General features: G+C 37.4%; 1 protein-coding gene across 1 annotated transcript; it reads right to left on the bottom strand.

Moving 5' to 3' along the window:
* Positions 1-911: 911 nt before the first annotated feature.
* Positions 912-3,425, bottom strand: LOC137710517 (H/ACA ribonucleoprotein complex subunit 4-like). Its single transcript, XM_068449561.1, has 2 exons — positions 3,297-3,425; positions 912-2,793 (listed from the first exon to the last, which is right to left on the bottom strand). The coding sequence occupies exon 2, from the start codon at positions 2,788-2,790 to the stop codon at positions 1,078-1,080; it is 1,713 nt and encodes a 570-aa protein (XP_068305662.1). The 5' UTR covers positions 2,791-2,793; positions 3,297-3,425; the 3' UTR covers positions 912-1,077.
* Between the last annotated feature and the right edge of the window lie 16,100 nt (positions 3,426-19,525).

Genomic DNA, 19,525 nt, shown 5'->3' with positions numbered 1-19,525 from the left:
ATGGTGAAACTATCGCAAATTTCTCGGAACATCATTACATAAAACATCATAATTTAAGTACTAAATCTTTTAGAGCATAGTCGATGCATATTGTAGTGCAAAAAAATTCATAACGCAACTAGTTAAGAGTTAGGAGGATCACCAAAAAACTAATGTTCCACAAGTGAAAATACTCAAAACGGTTGATGTACCTGCTCGAAAGTTACAAATACAAGGCAATGGTAAGATAAAAAACAAATAAAAAATGAGAACACATACTGATTAACGTAAGTAGAATAACAAACGGAAACATCGTCTTATCTTGATACTCTTTGTATAATGTGTCACTTTTTAAGTCTGGCTGATAAGAATCCTGGTCACCGAAACACGGATGAGGGCTTTCTTTCCGAGCCTTAATCTACCGTCGTCCAAACTATTAATTCATCGCTTGAAGATAATGATGCAAATTTGTACATAGTTTGGACAACCAAAACTAACGGAATTGACAATTCGAAGTTACTGAACTAGTCTTAAGCAGGGTAACAAATTGCGCATCAGCTTCATCCATTACCGGTAGCTTCTTTAACTCTAAGGTAACGCTCTCGCTAACGAAATGTCTTTTCAAGAGCAGTGCAACAGAAAAACAGAGAAAATATACCAAGCTGAAACCAAATTAGGAGCTGAAGCCATACCTGCATCCATGAGTTTGCTCGACTCGGTCAGTGATGCTGCCTAGGTTGGGGTCACTCTGAAAAGGCAGAGAACTGTAACCAGTAACTTCACTAAATTGTTAAAGACTCCAGAAACCATATAGCAACTGTATTTTCATTCATACTTTCCATTTTCAGGGAAAACGATGAATTGAAAACAAGCAAAGGAAACAGGTAAAACGATGAATTGAAAACACTTGGTCAAGTAAAAACAGCCTGCAATGAAAAGCTAAACCACAAAAACTAGTACTGCGGAAAATCGATTAAAATTACACATATGAGATACGAAAATTCCAGTGTCAGTTACGGAAACTCTCATTGTAGATGGAATAAAAGAAAGGCATACATTCAAAAGTTCTGCCACTTAAAGATTCTAATCCCAAGTCCTCTAAACTTCTTCTGCATCTGCTTTACCCTTTTTCTTTTTCTTCTTTTTCTCACTCTTATCAGCCTCGCCATCAGCAGCGCCGGCAGTAGCCACAGTACCATTGTCCTCAGCGTCTTTGTTTTTCTTCTTCTTCTTCTTCTTCTCAGACTTTTCTGCTTCAGGTGAACCAGCTTCAACATTATCCACGGTGCCATTCTCTTTGTCCTTTTTCTTCTTCTTTTTCTTTTCTGACTTCTCAACTTCAGGCTCAACTTCTTCGCCTTTGCTTTTCTTCGCAGGAACTGGAACAGGGCTCTCTGCGGCATCCTCTAGTTTGCGCTTACGCCCCTCCTTAGCTTCCTCTTCATCCTTATGTTTGTCCTTCTTTTTCTTATCCTTCTTCTCCTTGTCTGTGAGAGTGGTCTCCTCTGCCACAGCAGTGCTTGCAACAATAGAATCCCCACCAATAGGCAAAACCACATTCCTCATCCATTCTTGCGGAGTATTCTCAGTGGGCTTCCCATGCTTATCCAATTTTCCTTCGGCAATCAATTTCTTCTTCATGGATGCCCTCGGTCCCAATCCCCACTTTCTTGGGTAAGTATCCCGATCCATCACCACCCTCTTAATCTTTGCCACCACACCATGATCACAAGTTGCCATCACAGCAGTGGTCATCTCAGCAATTCCCAATGCAATGGCTTCTCCTTTGGTAGTCATCAGCACAACTTCCTCTCCAACCTCGATATCATTCTCAAACCTGAGCAGCCCTGGAATCATTAACTTGGCACCGTAGCAAATGGCATTCACTGCTGAGTCCTTGACAACCAATCTCTTATAACTAGTCAAGAGAATCTCAAGAGGCATGATGACCCTCCTCAAATAACTCTCATCCCTATTAGTGTCATAAGCCCACTGAGCATCCATGACATCATGCATTGTGACCATGTTGTCTTTCTCACCCATGATCCCAGACCTGACCCTCCTAAGCTCCTGCATATGACCTCCCACACCAAGAAGCAGACCCAAATGCACACAGAGCGTACGCACATAGGTTCCTGCTTCGCAAGAAATCCAGAAAACAACCAAATGTTTATCTGCATCATACTCAAGAAGCTTGCTTTCATAGATGGTCCTAATCCTAAGCTGCCTTTTGACTGCTGATATCAAAGGTGGCCTCTGAAAGACAGCCCCAGTCAGGGATTCAAGGGCCCGAGCCACCTTGGCAACATCAGGCACAGCTGAATGCAAGCGGGCAACACAAACATACTCTTTCCCTGCACCCTGCTGGGACTTGACAAGTCGTGTGGCTCGGTCAATGCAGACAATGAGATTACCTGTAACCTTAGGATCCAGGGTACCGCTGTGGCCAGTTTTCTCAACACGAAGGATGCGCTTAATCCAAGCAACAACCTCGTGCGACGAGGGGTTTGCAGGCTTGTCAAGATTGAGAACACCATATCGGATGTACTCAGCAAGAGGCCTCTTAAGGGGGGAAAACCCTGAGGGTAGAGGAGTGTAGTGTCCAGTTCGAACATTGAGGCGGTCATAGTTTTTAAGAAGGATAGGCCACTGAGAGGTGTCCAAGGAGGGAGTTGAGCTCTGGGGCTTGATCATGAAATCTTTGTCCAAATCGCTGTCCTTGTCCCTATGTTTCTTCTTCTTCTTCTTCTCTAAATCTGTCACTTTCTCCACAGCCTCAGTGGCCAATCGGTCATCATCAGATGAAACCATTTCCTGCACATTAGACAGAACAAAATATCGCTCAATTTTTTCTCGGAAAAAAAAGACCCAACAAACCACAAACAGCAGGTACCCCAACAGATGTACAAAACATGCTCAGTGATAATACCTTTCCTATACACATAATATATAAAATATACAATAGTTATCCGTGCAGCAGCATGTTTGGCTAGCACATGAACAATATCTCCTACCCCATAACTTCTAAAACACAAAATAAGAAATTTATGCTTAAAATTTACATGAAATCAGAGCATCCCTCAATCATAACAGTAAACCCACAACAGTGATTAGGTTTCCAACTTGTTTATGCAAACAGATTACTCTTAGCATCTATCAAACCCTTTGATATTTTCAGCAATGTAAAAGCTACTGAAATACGAAACTCAGAAAAGCTTCGGAATTTGTCGTACGAACACATGAAACAAGCGCAGAAATACGAAAAATTTGAAAAATGATTATGAAGCTCTGGAAGAAGTCGAGGAGATAATGAGTACCTTTGAATTTTGATTCCGGCTGCGAGCAAACCCTAGGGACTGAGACGGTTGAGAGAGATAGAGCGCGGCCACCCTGTGCGTCTGCGGTTCTCACTCACTCTTCGCTTGGCTTCTAAAACCCTAATCGGGGGTTTAAAAGCACCTTTTGATGAGGAAAAGGACAATCATGTCAACACGGCCTAAGTGCTCTACACTATGCATATGAGGGTAAAGTGGACTTTTCGGCTTCTGATTTCATAATTCATTGGGTGAAATAATTTTTTAGCATGAAGTGGCTGTTTACTACAATGATGAAAATGTGTTGAGCTTTTGAATGATAATATGGGTTCGAACCTCTTTGGTAATTAATCTAACATTTAATCTAATAAAATCTATCGTTTGACAAAAAAACAATTATTAAGAGAAACTCCATCCCACTAGCCTCTTATCATGCGGTCTAATAATATGTCTTTTCATTTGTAAGTAAGAGGTTTTAGATTCGATTCTCGTCAAAAAAAAATTTGAATCACATTATTGCTAGTCCATAATAAAACATGAGCTCACTTCTCCATCCATTATTGTATATAATTTCGTTTGTTCAAAAAAAAAAAAATTTACCCCACTAAGGCAATAATTATACCATCAATTAGACAAAGGCAATTACTGTCTTAATGAACAATAATTGACAATAACAATTAGACCTGGTAATTTTTTATACGATCTGTTAACACGATACATAAACGACACGAAAATAATAGGTTTCGGATCAACACGATAACTTATTGGGTCGTTATCGAGTCACACGATAAAACGAGAGTGACACGCGGGTAACCTGTTTCGACACAATAAGAAAAATGTTATTTTGATGATTTTAATTGCATCCAAATCCTCTTTGTGAGAATTCCAGGAATCCGTGAATCATATATGTTCATCGTACATCGTATGTTCAGAAATCATTTAAATATTTTTATTTAAAATTAAATATAAACAGTACCTGATAAAAACTGACCGCATGATTTACGGAACACAATTTACGAATCCACAAGATGCTCACCAAAAAGATCTGAAGAGAATCCTGTTGGATTTTAAATTTTTAAACTTACTATAAAATACAATAGATAAGTGGATGTGTATATATTGTTTATTAATTATAAATTTTAAAAATTTAAGTTTTATTTATTTTTATAGAATACTATAGGCAAATAGTGAGATTAAAAAAAGAAAAAGAAATTAGGTTTCTATCCCTTCTTTTGTTACTCCATTGATTAAAACCTTATTCATTTTTAATTTTTGATCAAGGTCTTTGGGTATTAATAACATCATTAATTGTTTCAATAATAAAATATATTCAGTTAGTGTTAAAAATGTTAGAATTAGTATATTTATATTTATGGCTAAATTTTTTATCATATATTTTTATTTTTAGTTTGTACCCATTTTTAATTTGCAAATTTTTTTTTTTTTAATTTGTACCAATTTTCTTTCCGTTTTAATTTGTACCCATATTTTTAAAGTTTTATTTGTATTTGTGCCCATATGTTTACTGACACACCCCGACCGAGATCGGAGCGTGCTGGCCGTCACACAAAGGTGACGTAACCATGTGCACGTGCGGAAGCTAATAAAGTAGTAATATAAAAGTACGAATAATTCAAAACTAGCATACAAGGTACTAATATAAGTGCTAGTAAGTGATATACAAAATCAGAGCAGGTCTAAAGCAGTCCAAACAAAAACGATACAGTAGTACGCCCGAAGGCGACCCTACAAAGTGGAGTGTCTGTCAGAACGCCGAAAAGCTCTCAAGGGAAACCACCGCAACGGCTAAGCAACTAGAACCTGGAGGGGCGCAAAACAAAAGCGTGAGTGGGCAAAAACAAAGCTCTTTGAAAACCATTTAGCAAAATACAATCTAACCCCTCGCCGTAAAACCTGTATACTTCCCAGAAAATAAACATATGTACGTATGTATAAACATGCACAACATGCTCAAGGATATGCCAATCATGCTAAAGATATGCCATGCCAAAGCCTCAATATGAATGTAAGTGAAGGAAAAATTTTGTCCTAGCTAAGAACATGCATGAACATTTGAATACATAGGCATACTAATAACACTTTAAAGTAGGCATGCATTCAAAAACAATTCATAAAACCCATGACTTTCAAAGCCTAGTATATGGTGAACCATAAGACTCTTTAACAATATTAAAGAGAATAAGAATTTAGAGATTCTTTACCCTTGAAGCTCATCCTTGATTGCACAAGGGATTCACCCAAGTGGAGGGCCTTCAAGTCACCTCCTTGCTCCTTGGATCTCCCTTGTGTTTTCCTCCCTTTTAGTGCTCCTTTTTCTTCTTTGAGGATTTGAGGATTTGTTCTCCAAAACACCAAAAGTTTGGTGTCTCTAAGTCTTCACACCAAAGATGTTGTGTGAAGATGAAATGGATGACTTAGGGAAGAAAGATTGCTAGATGTTCTTCCCCTAAGGTGGCCGGCCTCTATGTAGAAAATGAGAGAATAGGTTTCACCCAAATTCTATTAGAAAACCCCTAATGTGAAAACCAAGCTATAATGTTGATTTTACACTTCATTTCATGTGAGTGGCAAACTTGTAATTAATACAAGTTTGCTACCCCTCACCCTTATGGCCATATGTTGTTATTGGGCTTAATTGCCCATTTTGTTTTAGTTGTCATACAACTTAAACATAATGGGCCTTGTGGACCAAAACATTTTTGTGCCCCGAAGCCCAAAACTAACTTAAACGCCCAATACGAACGTTTCGTATAATTAATTAACTATTTAATTAATCTTGACCATTCTTCAATTAAACCATTTAATTGCTTATCCATTTCATATAATTTCTTCACTTATATCCTTACTCGGTGTACGATCCATTAGGTTCCAATTAGCGAGGTAGTGGGCGATGTTACTCTTAACGATCGATTGTGAATTGAAACCACATTTCAATTCTCCCTTAAAATTAGTATTTGCTAATCTTTAGGGCTTCCACAAACCATGGGTGACGCCTAGCAGCATGTCATGGTTACCCAAGCTAAGTAGAAGTGGTTGGAGAACCTATCCAGTTACAACTACAATGCAATACGGTCCTTCTCTAATACAATACTCTTAATCACATTGTTTAAGTGATAGTTTGTTTCATGTCTACTATCCAATGTGATATTTCTCTATATGATTCAATTGAATAAGATTTGGAACAACCTTCCTTAGTCATATTCATATGCTTTGGCCAAAGACTCTCGAATCATATCTTAGAGTATTCTCCTTCCACCATGGAAGGTTAGAGATCCCTTGTTGTGCATTCATATGCCTACATGACTAGATAGCTTGACCCCAACAATGCCGTGGACACTCCAATGGAATGCCGTTGACATAATCAAAGATCAAGGACCTAACCATTAGACATCAATGATGCCTCAGGTCAAAGGACTACTTTGCATATTGCAACTATTGAGTTCTCACATGACATGTATGTTCGAACTCTCGTTTGATCGTTGTTCAGTGTACTCGATTACTCTTTCGAGCACCTATGTGTTTGCCTTAGTGTCCAACACCAAATGACTTGAGACTAGTTCATACTCACGCTTGAGTCGACATAACACATACTAACCTTAGCGGATTGTCAATGCCCAATTGGCAATCCTATGGCTAGGAACGTTTTAGGAATGAACATAAGAGAAAGGTCTCGTTAATTTAACTAACTTAAATCACTTGTCTCTTAGATCAAATACATTCCTTGGATTCCCTTATTGCTTAAACACAAGATACTATAAATAGTGATTAACAATAAGCTTTTGCCCTCTATTAAACATATAAAAGTTTAACACAATAAGTATTCCAAAAAGCTATTACATCAAATGAGTGGCTTTGTGGGCATACTTCCAACAATCTCCCACTTGCACTCAAAGCCATCTTCCCATGTATCTAATACCCATCTTTTCCATATGACGGTCAAGTTGGATTTGAGACATTGGCTTCGTTAGTGGATCTGCTACGTTATCGGCTGAAGCAACTTTGAGGATGTTAACTTTCCCCTCGGCAGCATATCTTCTAATGATATTAAAGCGCCTATCAAAATGCTTGTTCTTTTGATGTGCCCTGGGTTCCTTGGCTTGAGCTATCGCCCCACTATTATCACAGTACAAAGTTACTGGTGATGTAATGGTTGGAACCACTCCAAGTTCATTGATGAACTTCTTCATCCAGAACGCTTCTTTGCCGGCTTCAGCTGCAGCGACATATTCAGCCTCTGTCGTGGAATCAGCAATTACACTTTGTTTCTTACTTTTCCAGCTGACAGCCCCACCATTCAGAGTGAATACATATCCGGAGTTGGAACTTTTATCATCGACGTCAGATTGGAAATCTGCGTCTGTATAGCCTTCCACTCGCAACTCTGTCGCTCCTCCATAAACGAGGAACATGTCCTTAGTTCTTCTTAAGTACTTAAGGACCGTCTTGACAGCTGCCCAGTGTTCTGATCCTGGGTTAGATTGATATCGACTAGTAATGCTCACAGCATATGCGATATCAGGCCTTGTGCATATCATGGCATACATAAGACTTCCTATGGCGGAAGCATAAGGAATCATATTCATATGCCATATCTCTTCAGGAGTCTTAGGTCCCATGGACTTAGAAAGATGAATTCCATGTCCTACAGGAAGAATACCTTTCTTAGATTGCTCCATCTGGAACCTACTTAGCACCTTATCAATGTACATAGATTGGGATAATCCAATTAATTTTCTGGATCTATCACGATAGAGCTTTATCCCAAGTACATAAGATGCATCTCCTAAATCTTTCATGTGGAAGGTTTTGGACAACCACACTTTTACAGAAGAAAGTACTGCAGTGTCATTCCCGAATAGTAATATGTCGTCTACATATAACACTAGGAATACAACTGCTTCCCCAACGACTTTTTGATAAACACAATTGTCGTCTTCGTTTTGAGTAAAACCAAACGATTTGATTTCAGTATCAAAACGAATGTTCCAGCTCCTGGAGGCTTGCTTAAGTCCATAAATGGACCTTTAAAGCTTGCATACCTTAGTCTTTTCAGACTTGGACACGAAACCTTCGGGTTGAGCCATATAAAGCTCTTCCTCTAGGTAGCCGTTCAAAAAGGCTGTCTTCACATCCATTTGCCAGATTTCATAATCATGGTACGCAGCTATAGCAAGCAAAATCCGAATGGACTTAATCATGGCTACAGGAGAGAAAGTTTCTTCATAGTCAATCCCTTCTCGTTGCCTGTAACCTTTGGCTACTAGTCTAGCCTTATAAGTCTCCACGTTCCCATCAACGCCTATTTTCCTCTTGAAGATCCATTTGTTTCCAACAGGTACTATACCTTCTGGAGGGTCTACAAGAGTCCAGACTTGATTTTGATACATGGAATCCATCTCGGATTTCATGGCCTCTTGCCATCTCTTTGAGTCAATGTCGGACATTGCCTCAATGTAGTCTCTAGGGTCTTCCTTTGTGTCATTGTCACCTAGAAGGTACAATTCCCCAAAGTCTTTGTCTAAGCCATACCTCCTAGGTGGCTTATTAACCCGTTCAGATCTACGTGGAGCTAGGGGTTCAGGAACAGGGTTGTCAACTTGTCGAGTGCTTGTTTGTGGTTCATCATTAATCTCATTAATGTCCTTCAATTCTATCTTGCTAGTTCCTTTAAGAACTAATTCATCCTCCATGAATATAGCAGTTCTGGCGACAAAGACTTTCTGGTCGTCAGGGTGATAGAATTCGTATCCATAGGTTTGTTTAGGATACCCCACAAAATAGCATTTAACGGATCTCGCTTCAAGCTTTCCAGCATCTTGTTTCTTAACGTATGCTGGACAACCCCAAATCTTAAGATGTTTAAGACTTGGCTTCTTTCCATACCATATCTCATATGGTGTTTGTGGAACAGATTTAGAAGGCACTGCATTCAGCAAATAAGCTGCTGTGTGTAGTGCATATCCCCAGAATGATATTGGTAGATCAGCGGAACTCATCATAGAACGAACCATGTTCATCAAGGTTCGGTTTCTCCTCTCAGAAACTCCGTTATGTTGAGGAGTTCCTGGTGGAGTCCACTGTGATACAATTCCACACTCTTTGAGATAATCTAGGAACTCATTACTCAGATATTCACCCCCTCGATCCGATCTTAGGGTCTTTATCTGTTTCCCAGTTTGCTTCTCAACTTCATTCTTGAATTCTTTGAACCTTTCAAAGGATTCTGACTTGTACTTCATAAGATACAAATAGCCAAACCGAGAGTGATCGTCGGTGAATGTGATATAGTAGGAGAAGTCTCCTCTCGACGTAGTAGACATAGGTCCACATACGTCAGTGTGGATTAACCCTAGAATTTCAGTGGCACGCTCTCCTTTCCCAGTGAATGGAGATTTGGTCATCTTCCCCAGTAGACAAGGTTCACAAGTTCCCATGAGGTCATTACCTAATGGGCCAAGATATCCATCTTTCGACATCTTGCGAATCTTATCCTGGTTTACATGTCCAAGTTTAAGATGCCAAAGTCTAACTTGGTTAACTTCTTCTCTAGCCCTTTTGGGTTTTGAGGTATTCCCGCTTTCAATACAGTGCATCCCACTATTCGTCTCTAGGTGAAAAAGTCCCTCTATCATATTACCATGAGAGATAATACGACCGTTCAAGTATAAAGTGCAACTCATTTTGTCAAACAATACTGAGTGCCCATCTCGTAAAAGCTTAGAGATAGAAATCAAATTCTTTATACATGAAGGAAAATATAAACAATTTTTAAGTTCCAGGACTTCCCCAGAGGGTAGGTTAAGCATATAGGTGCCTATTGCTTTTGCAGAGATTTTAGCGCCGTTCCCAACTCGCACAACCATCTCCCCATTGCGTAGTGTCTTGCTCCCTACTAGTCCCTGCATCGTATTACAGATATGTTGACTAGCGCCTGAATCAAATATCCAGGAATTGGAGCTCACTGTAAAAGCACTTTCTATGACCGAAATAGTCTCTTCAAAAGTTCGTGTCATAAGGCTCGCAATGCGCACCCTGTATTTCTTCTTCCAACGTTCATCCTTTCCACAATGAAAGCATGTTCCTTTGGATTTCTTTGCCTTCTTCTTATGTAACCTTTTCCTTGTTTTTGCATTCTCACTCCCACTGTCCTTTTTGAAACATTTTTCAAATTTACAGCACATGTCAATCATCTCGTTAAAAGTATGATCGAATCTATTCACTTTATAGTTTACAATAAACTTAGTGAAATCATCCGAGAGATATGCAAGGAAAAAGTCTTGGGCCATTTTGTCAAGTATAATGGTGGGTAGTATTTTAGGCATGTCGTTAACTACATAACATAACAGAAATCGTATTAGATTGTTGATTAACTACTTGATTGGGTCTTGAATCAAATAGTACCACCCACTATTTTTGGCAAATTCCATATCCCTCAATAGAATCCGAGAGTTATGTTGAACTCTTAGCGGGGTATGGGAGACTCACCATTACCAAGCCCACCTCAGAATTATATCATGTTGGTTAGCAAAAATAATGATGAGAGAATAACACTTTAGTCATTTACAACTCTTGTAATTACCCATCTAGTTTGGCCTCTAGAGAATGAATGCCTCAGAATTATATCATGTTGGCACCATTGCACTTAGTTAAGTTATTCCCACCATGCTTAGTTTATGTAGAGGTTCAAGCACAACCTCAGAATTATATCATGTTGGTCATACTCGTTGTCTACACTCACCTCATCATACGTTTATGGACTCCTCCTGGATGTAAGCCCATACTTTGTACTTCCCCATTATAGGGTGAAGCCGGTGCATGAGTCACAAACGATTGGAGCCCACCACGGTGGAAGGCCTACGAAGAAATGTTCAAAACATCTCTCGTTTATCAACTTAATATTCGTTTGTTGAGGGAGTAGTTTTGGGCTACATCAAAAACATTTTAATCATATTAAAAGAACATGGCCCTATCATAACTATTGGTCCAAGTTAATATGATTTAGTAGCATATAATACTCCCACTGTTTCGTTGAAACAAGCGAGACTATATGGAACTACTAACGAACGCATTGCATCCTCATATGGACTATATAGTCATATTAGGTTTTAGGATGATTATGAACCGTTTGATTTGATCCAACACGAGCCTTGTGTTGGACCTTGGGTTTAAGGTAGATAGTTGTTGATTTTAGTTACGCGTTTAATCCAATTAAACCGTTATTTCCTATTGGGCGTTGGACCCAACTATTCCAATTTGCATACATATAAACAAAGAGGAATACATGAAATAATAAGAAGGGCTTATGCCCTTTTACAAAACAAATAATGGGCTTATGCCCTTTACAACAACTTGAATTAATCAAATTACATTCAAATCTACATTACTTAAAACCCAATCATTCATAATGTAAATCGGCCAATCACATAGCTCAATTATCGAGGCCTTTGGTTCATAATCACCCTTTTCTTAATTAACTAAATTAACTAAGAAAGCAACTTTAAACAATTGGTTTTTGGATCCATAGAATTGATTTAAATGGAACTAAATATAATGAAAATCCAATTCTCATTAAAGAGACAAAACAATTTTTGTTCTCATTTTATTTGGGCCATTTTGCAAAAACACAAACTTTTGGGCCAAAATACAAATACACAAAAGTATCAAAACTTTATTTAATTGCACAAAAGCACCCCACTAGAGGGGTGGCCGGACAAGGATAGTTGTTATAGAGATTTTTGATAAAAAGAATTTTGTAAGTGGATTTTGGTGGGTGAGATTAAAGATGGTGGGGATGGTTTGAAAAGAAAATATATCTTTGATATAATTAAAACCATTTAATCATTTCTTACCAACAATCATCATCCATCAACTAATATTCAAAAATATATCTTTGACATAATTAAAGCCATTTAATCATTTCTCACCAATAATCATCACCCATCAACTAATAATCAAAACTTTATGTAAAACATAAAACTTTTGAATCAAAACTTCAAAACTTTTTGTTCTTGATAAGAACTTCAAGAAATATGAAGAACATACATGAAAACTCATAATAGCTCCATGGATGTTTTCTTTCACCAAAAACTCAAATTTTCACAACTCAAAAGAGGGTTAATATCCTAGGGTACTTAGGGGTTCCAAAAAGCACTTTAAAACCATTTTAACAAGCCTAACATGAACCCAAAAAATCACCCTTTGGATTTGGCCGAAAATCCCAAAACACTTGGCACCAACTTTTAGTTCCATTATTCATGCTTTAATGAAATACATCTACAACATTTGAGATGCTAAATTTTCAAGTAAAATTTATATTCAAAGCAAGAACAAAGCTTGTAACATTTACAACACTTAAATCACAAAATATGAAAAATCACAAAACCCAAAAGGATCCACCATAAACTAGGCCTAGGCTCTTGATACCACTTGAAGGAAAAATTTTGTCCTAGCTAAGAACATGCATGAACATTTGAATACATAGGCATACTAATAACACTTTAAAGTAGGCATGCATTCAAAAACAATTCATAAAACCCATGACTTTCAAAGCCTAGTATATGGTGAACCATAAGACTCTTTAACAATATTAAAGAGAATAAGAATTTAGAGATTCTTTACCCTTGAAGCTCATCCTTGATTGCACAAGGGATTCACCCAAGTGGAGGGCCTTCAAGTCACCTCCTTGCTCCTTGGATCTTCCTTGTGTTTTCCTCACTTTTAGTGCTCCTTTTTCTTCTTTGAGGATTTGAGGATTTGTTCTCCAAAACACCAAAAGTTTGGTGTCTCTAAGTCTCCACACCAAAGATGTTGTGTGAAGATGAAATGGATGACTTAGGGAAGAAAGATTGCTAGATGTTCTTCCCCTAAGGTGGCCGGCCTCTATGTAGAAAATGAGAGAATAGGTTTCACCCAAATTCTATTAGAAAACCCCTAATGTGAAAACCAAGCTATAATGTTGATTTTACACTTCATTTCATGTGAGTGGCAAACTTGTAATTAATACAAGTTTGCTACCCCTCACCCTTATGGCCATATGTTGTTATTGGGCTTAATTGCCCATTTTGTTTTAGTTGTCATACAACTTAAACATAATGGGCCTTGTGGACCAAAACATTTTTGTGCCCCGAAGCCCAAAACTAACTTAAACGCCCAATACGAACGTTTCGTATAATTAATTAACTATTTAATTAATCTTGACCATTCTTCAATTAAACCATTTAATTGCTTATCCATTTCATATAATTTCTTCACTTATATCCTTACTCGGTGTACGATCCATTAGGTTCCAATTAGCGAGGTAGTGGGCGATGTTACTCTTAACGATCGATTGTGAATTGAAACCACATTTCAATTCTCCCTTAAAATTAGTATTTGCTAATCTTTAGGGCTTCCACAAACCATGGGTGACGCCTAGCAGCATGTCATGGTTACCCAAGCTAAGTAGACGTGGTTGGAGAACCTATCCAGTTACAACTACAATGCAATACGGTCCTTCTCTAATACAATACTCTTAATCACATTGTTTAAGTGATAGTTTGTTTCATGTCTACTATCCAATGTGATATTTCTCTATATGATTCAATTGAATAAGATTTGGAACAACCTTCCTTAGTCATATTCATATGCTTTGGCCAAAGACTCTCGAATCATATCTTAGAGTATTCTCCTTCCACCATGGAAGGTTAGAGATCCCTTGTTGTGCATTCATATGCCTACATGACTAGATAGCTTGACCCCAACAATGCCGTGGACACTCCAATGGAATGCCGTTGACATAATCAAAGATCAAGGACCTAACCATTAGACATCAATGATGCCTCAGGTCAAAGGACTACTTTGCATATTGCAACTATTGAGTTCTCACATGACATGTATGTTCGAACTCTCGTTTGATCGTTGTTCAGTGTACTCGATTACTCTTTCGAGCACCTATGTGTTTGCCTTAGTGTCCAACACCAAATGACTTGAGACTAGTTCATACTCACGCTTGAGTCGACATAACACATACTAACCTTAGCGGATTGTCAATGCCCAATTGGCAATCCTATGGCTAGGAACGTTTTAGGAATGAACATAAGAGAAAGGTCTCGTTAATTTAACTAACTTAAATCACTTGTCTCTTAGATCAAATACATTCCTTGGATTCCCTTATTGCTTAAACACAAGATACTATAAATAGTGATTAACAATAAGCTTTTGCCCTCTATTAAACATATAAAAGTTTAACACAATAAGTATTCCAAAAAGCTATTACATCAAATGAGTGGCTTTGTGGGCATACTTCCAACAGTAAGTGCCCAGGTATAAATCATATCAACATCATAACATCTGGCAGCCGGAGTCACCTAACGTGACCTGTACGGCTGCATCTAGAGCTCAAATCTCAACTCTAAAATTGAACCTGCCCACGAGTCGGAACCACTCAAGGTGGTCTGTACGACAGGCCTGGGTGTAACATATATATATACGCTCTAGTGCTACGATCACGTGAAGACTGTGCGACTAATCGCGGGTCACCTACGAGTCGGAACCACCTAATGTGGTCTGTACGACAGGCCTATGCACCTAGCTTGGATCCAAGCTGAGTGTGTGGTGCGGGAGGTGAACATCACGTGAAGAACTGTGCCCTACTCTGGGCGGGAGCACTAACACCGGGGGTGCAGGTTATGAGCTCTCTAGGCATCTCAAACCACTACTGAAACATAAACGTGAATGTCACTTACCTGGCACTTACCTGCGCGTCCACAGCACCCAATATGCATATGTATATGTATGCCACTAATAATGCATGCAATGATGCGTAAACGATAATAATAAAGTGCATGGCATAATGTAAATAATCCTTTTTAAACAATTTCTGGGAATATAAATGTATATAGGTATATACGGAAAACAAAAGCCCACTCACTGGTATGTAGAAGGGTCGTAGCCCCCCTGTCTCGCGTGTGCACGCTCGTCCTCGGGGTACGTGTCACCTAAATGCGAAACAACTATAAAAACGTTAACTTTAAAGCACATAACCCGTTTCTTGTAATAACTTCTCATACATTGCTCAAAATGGACAAATGAATATACCCACGTGCTCTACACAACCTCAGGATCACAACCATATTTTTAAAATAATTTTTGGACCCCACACGCGCCCCCACGCGCCAACACAGGCACGGACCTACGCGCCCCCCACACGCGGCCACGTGCCAGGCACACTGACAGTGTCAACAGACGCCGTCAGGAATATTCCGTTAAACTGACGGAATATTCCGTTAAAACTAACCGGATGCCGTTACTGCCGTTAGGAATATTCCGTTAAACTTAACGGAATATTCCGGTTTCTTCTCCGGTCTACCCTCGCCGGACTCCGGTCGCCGGAAAACTGGGAAAAGTTCAAACTCACTATTCTCCTTCGTTTCTCAACCATTTTCTATGATTCTTGGACCAAAAGAAAGCCCTAAACTAGTAGAATCACTTTGGACCACTTTTAAAGGCTAAAAGTTACGCGATCATACCTGTCTCCAAACTCAAAAACCGGCCAACTTCGAACCAGGCCTTCCCGACGTCCAATTTCGTCCAACGAGCTACTCCGACGCTCCTTAGGACTTCACCAACACACCTACAAGCTTCAAATGTCCAAAAACTAAGTAAATTAATGTTGCATGAACAGTGTTCAAAACGGACATCGCGATATCGACGTGAAAACGTCGAAGTTCTTACCTGAAAGTGGTATATTCGTGCTCCCCTCGACCTCACGATCACAACTGCACTCTTGGTTTCCTCGATCTGCTACGGTTTAATGGTCCTTGGTTTGTGTCCGTACGTTTACAGGGGTAGTGGAAGCTCGGGGGAGAGAAAGAGAGACACGGGAGAGAGAGACAGAGGGAAAGGGAAGGGCAGAGAGTGTGCAGGTGTGTGTGTGGCCCAACACATGCCACAACACACAAAACAACCCCACAAAGTGACGAAAAACACACTAGGGGCAAAATTGTAATTCCACACGTACGTGTTAATAATCCCGGGACGGGATGTCACATTTACCATCACGTGACATTGTATAATTAATCAATGATAGAAAAATTATTATGGCTAAACTTTGTATCATATATTTATATTTTTAGTTTGTACCCACTTTTAATTTGCAACCTTTTTTTTAAAAAAAAAAAATTGTAGTATTTTCTTTTTAGTTTTAATTTGTACCCATGTATTAATTTCTTTTTACACCCATATTTTTTTAAGTTTCATTTGTACTCATAATTTTTTAATCTTTTATTTGTACCCTAATTTATTTATAATGTACCCATTCTTATTTATTAATGTACCACTTTGTTATATGTGAAAAGTACCAATTTTTTAACACTATGGATACATTCTTTTGCCATTTATTATTTCTTATTGTTGCATAGTTTTTATCCATTTATTCAATCAAAATGTTTGAATTTTTTTATTGTAGCCGTTTCTAATAGTATTATAATAAGGGATTTTAAATTTATAGGATTATAAATCTCATAAAATATCAAACAATTAATGTCAAAACTATAAAAATAAAAATATTAATAGTAATATAATGAGGTGTATAAAGTCAATGGACTTTGATCAAACTTTGAATACCATTAAGGTTTTAGTCAAAGAGTGTTAGGGACTAGGGACTGCATCCAAAGTATCCCTTAAAAAAATTATAAAACACATTAAAAATAAAAATATCAAGTAATTTAAAAACCAAACACATTAAAAAAATAATAATAATTAATTTACAAGTGTGAAAAATGTGAAAAACATGCAAATACTCGTAATCACATCCTCTACGCTTTGAGGATGGGTACATTGTCGATTAAATTTTTAAAACCATACAAACCCTCATGAATAGTATTTTTAAAAGAGTTCAAAATGAATAAAATTCATAAGCATTAATGAATAAATCTGAAAAATGTGAAAGCATATATAGACGCTCATGATTGCATCCTCTACGTTTAGGCAATGGTTACATGGTCGTTTAGATTTGTAAAACCCTCCCAATCTCATGAATAGTGTTTTTTATTTGAGTGCAAAAATAATAAAAATTATTGTAGAGGTGTGAAAAATGTAAAAAATACAATCACTCGTAATGACAAGCTTTACAACTTTTGTGAAGGGATCAACTTCGAAATTTGACGCCAAAATCCATAAACCTTTGATTTAAATTTAACCGTCAATTGTCGTTTACACTTTATTCTACTCACCGAATTTCATTTTTGAAAAGTGATCTTTTAGCGGATGTAGAAAAATGAACTATTCGGATCGTTGGTATGACATTCCTATATTTACGGTTAACTAAAACATGAGTTGATGTTATATAGTTTCTAGAGACTTTATAAACTTTGAGCTATATTTTCACTAATGGTAAAACTCTGAATGTAATATCAACAATCTGAACCATTCATCTTTCTGCATCCTCTAAGAGATCATGTTTTCAAAAAAGAAAATCTGAAGAAAAAAAAAATTGGTAAGAAGAATGGAACGTAAATATAAATGACAATTAACGGTTAAATTTAGATCTATAGTTTATGGATTATGGAAAATTTTAGTGAAAACATCGTCAATATAACTCTTGAAGATAATATATCAAGCCAAAGTTGCAATATCATTTCTCTTGGCGATTGATGAAAATTGAAGGGTTTTATTTTAAAAAACGTGCAAGGTTCCTCAACCTTAAAACACAACTTTCTTCATTTTGCATATCTTTGAACATTCGTATTTTGTAATATGCACTAATGTTTTTTCATTAGCCTCTTATTTTGGGGTATATAAACTTGAAAGACAAATGTTTTTTTTTTTTAATGTTTTGAAGTAATATTTATGTAACAATATGGTATGTATATACTAATTTAGTATTATGTTTTACATTTTTTAGGTCAAATTACATTTTTCATTTTCATTTTTTATTGATTTAAGTATATTTTTCTTAAGGGGTAACGGATCGGGTCATATTACTTGTTTATTTTAATGGGTGTTACACGACACGACCCGTTAAACCATAGGGTATGACATAAAAACATCACGAACATGAAAAACACAACACAATTGTCAAATCTAAGTACATTTCCATCCGTAAAATAAATTATCTCAGAGCTATTAAAACATATTATAATTTTTTTTTTTTTTCACTTTCTTCTTCCTTTTTCCTTTTTCCTTTTGCCTTTTTCATTCTTTCTTCTTTCTTTCTTTCCCCCAGCTTCTTGAGACCTCTCCCCCTCTTTATCTTTCCATCCAGCTTCTCGAGACCTCTCCCCCTTCTATTTTTCTTTCTTCATATAGTAAGTGAAAGCTTTGAACATTGGAAGACGAACAACAATGGCTATGCTCTGAAAAAAATAAAATAAATTTAGAGGTAACTTCATTTTGCCCATATATAATTGTAACTTCATATAACATATTTAAAACATTTTAATTTCATACGTCTACAAAATCAGTTTTAATATAATGGAGTTGAGCAAGGACAATTAAATAGTTTAATTGTTTATGGTTAGGATTAATTAATAAGTTAATTAATTGAATGAATAGGTTTGTATTAGACGTTAAGTTAGTATCGAGCTTTAAGGCCCAATGATATTTGAACTGTTAAGCCCATTAACTTAAGTTTTATAACAACTTAAAACTCAAAGGGCACAAAAGCTCAATGGCTTTACACAGTTGGCCATAGAGAGGGTAAATATTTTTCTCTCTTAACTCTCTCCTTTCTCTCTAGGAGGTTGGCCACCATAGGAGAGGATAGTAGCATCTTCCTTTCCCTTGGTCACTCATCTCGCCAACATGGGAGAGGATACCAACATCTTCCTCTTCCTTGGTCACTCATCTCTTCTTCCCATCTCACATCAACATCTCTCTTTGATGTGGAGATATTAGAGGATCCCTATTTTGAGAACTTGGAGATTCTATTCCACCATCCAAATTAAAGAAGCCAAGGATCCAAATGTGCAAAGGAATGAAGACCCTCATTGGGTGAATAGCCCTTGCAAATGCAAAGAGGATCTACAAAGGTTATGGATTCTCAACTCTCTTGTAAATTTGAGTTGAGCCTTGGTTCACCACACCACTAGACTTTGAATTTCTTGATTAATATTTGTTTTTTTAATACATATGAGCATACTTCTGCCTTTTAATTGCTAATATCTCTATGTATATTACTCAAATGATATTTCGTTTTCCTGTAAATTTATACTTCAATAATCTATGGTCCTTAA

Source organism: Pyrus communis, chromosome 12 (genome assembly GCF_963583255.1).
Source record: "Pyrus communis chromosome 12, drPyrComm1.1, whole genome shotgun sequence".
Classification (NCBI taxonomy): domain Eukaryota; kingdom Viridiplantae; phylum Streptophyta; class Magnoliopsida; order Rosales; family Rosaceae; genus Pyrus; species Pyrus communis.
Note: the sequence above shows the minus strand (reverse complement) of the source record. Positions and strands in the feature narration are given on the sequence as shown.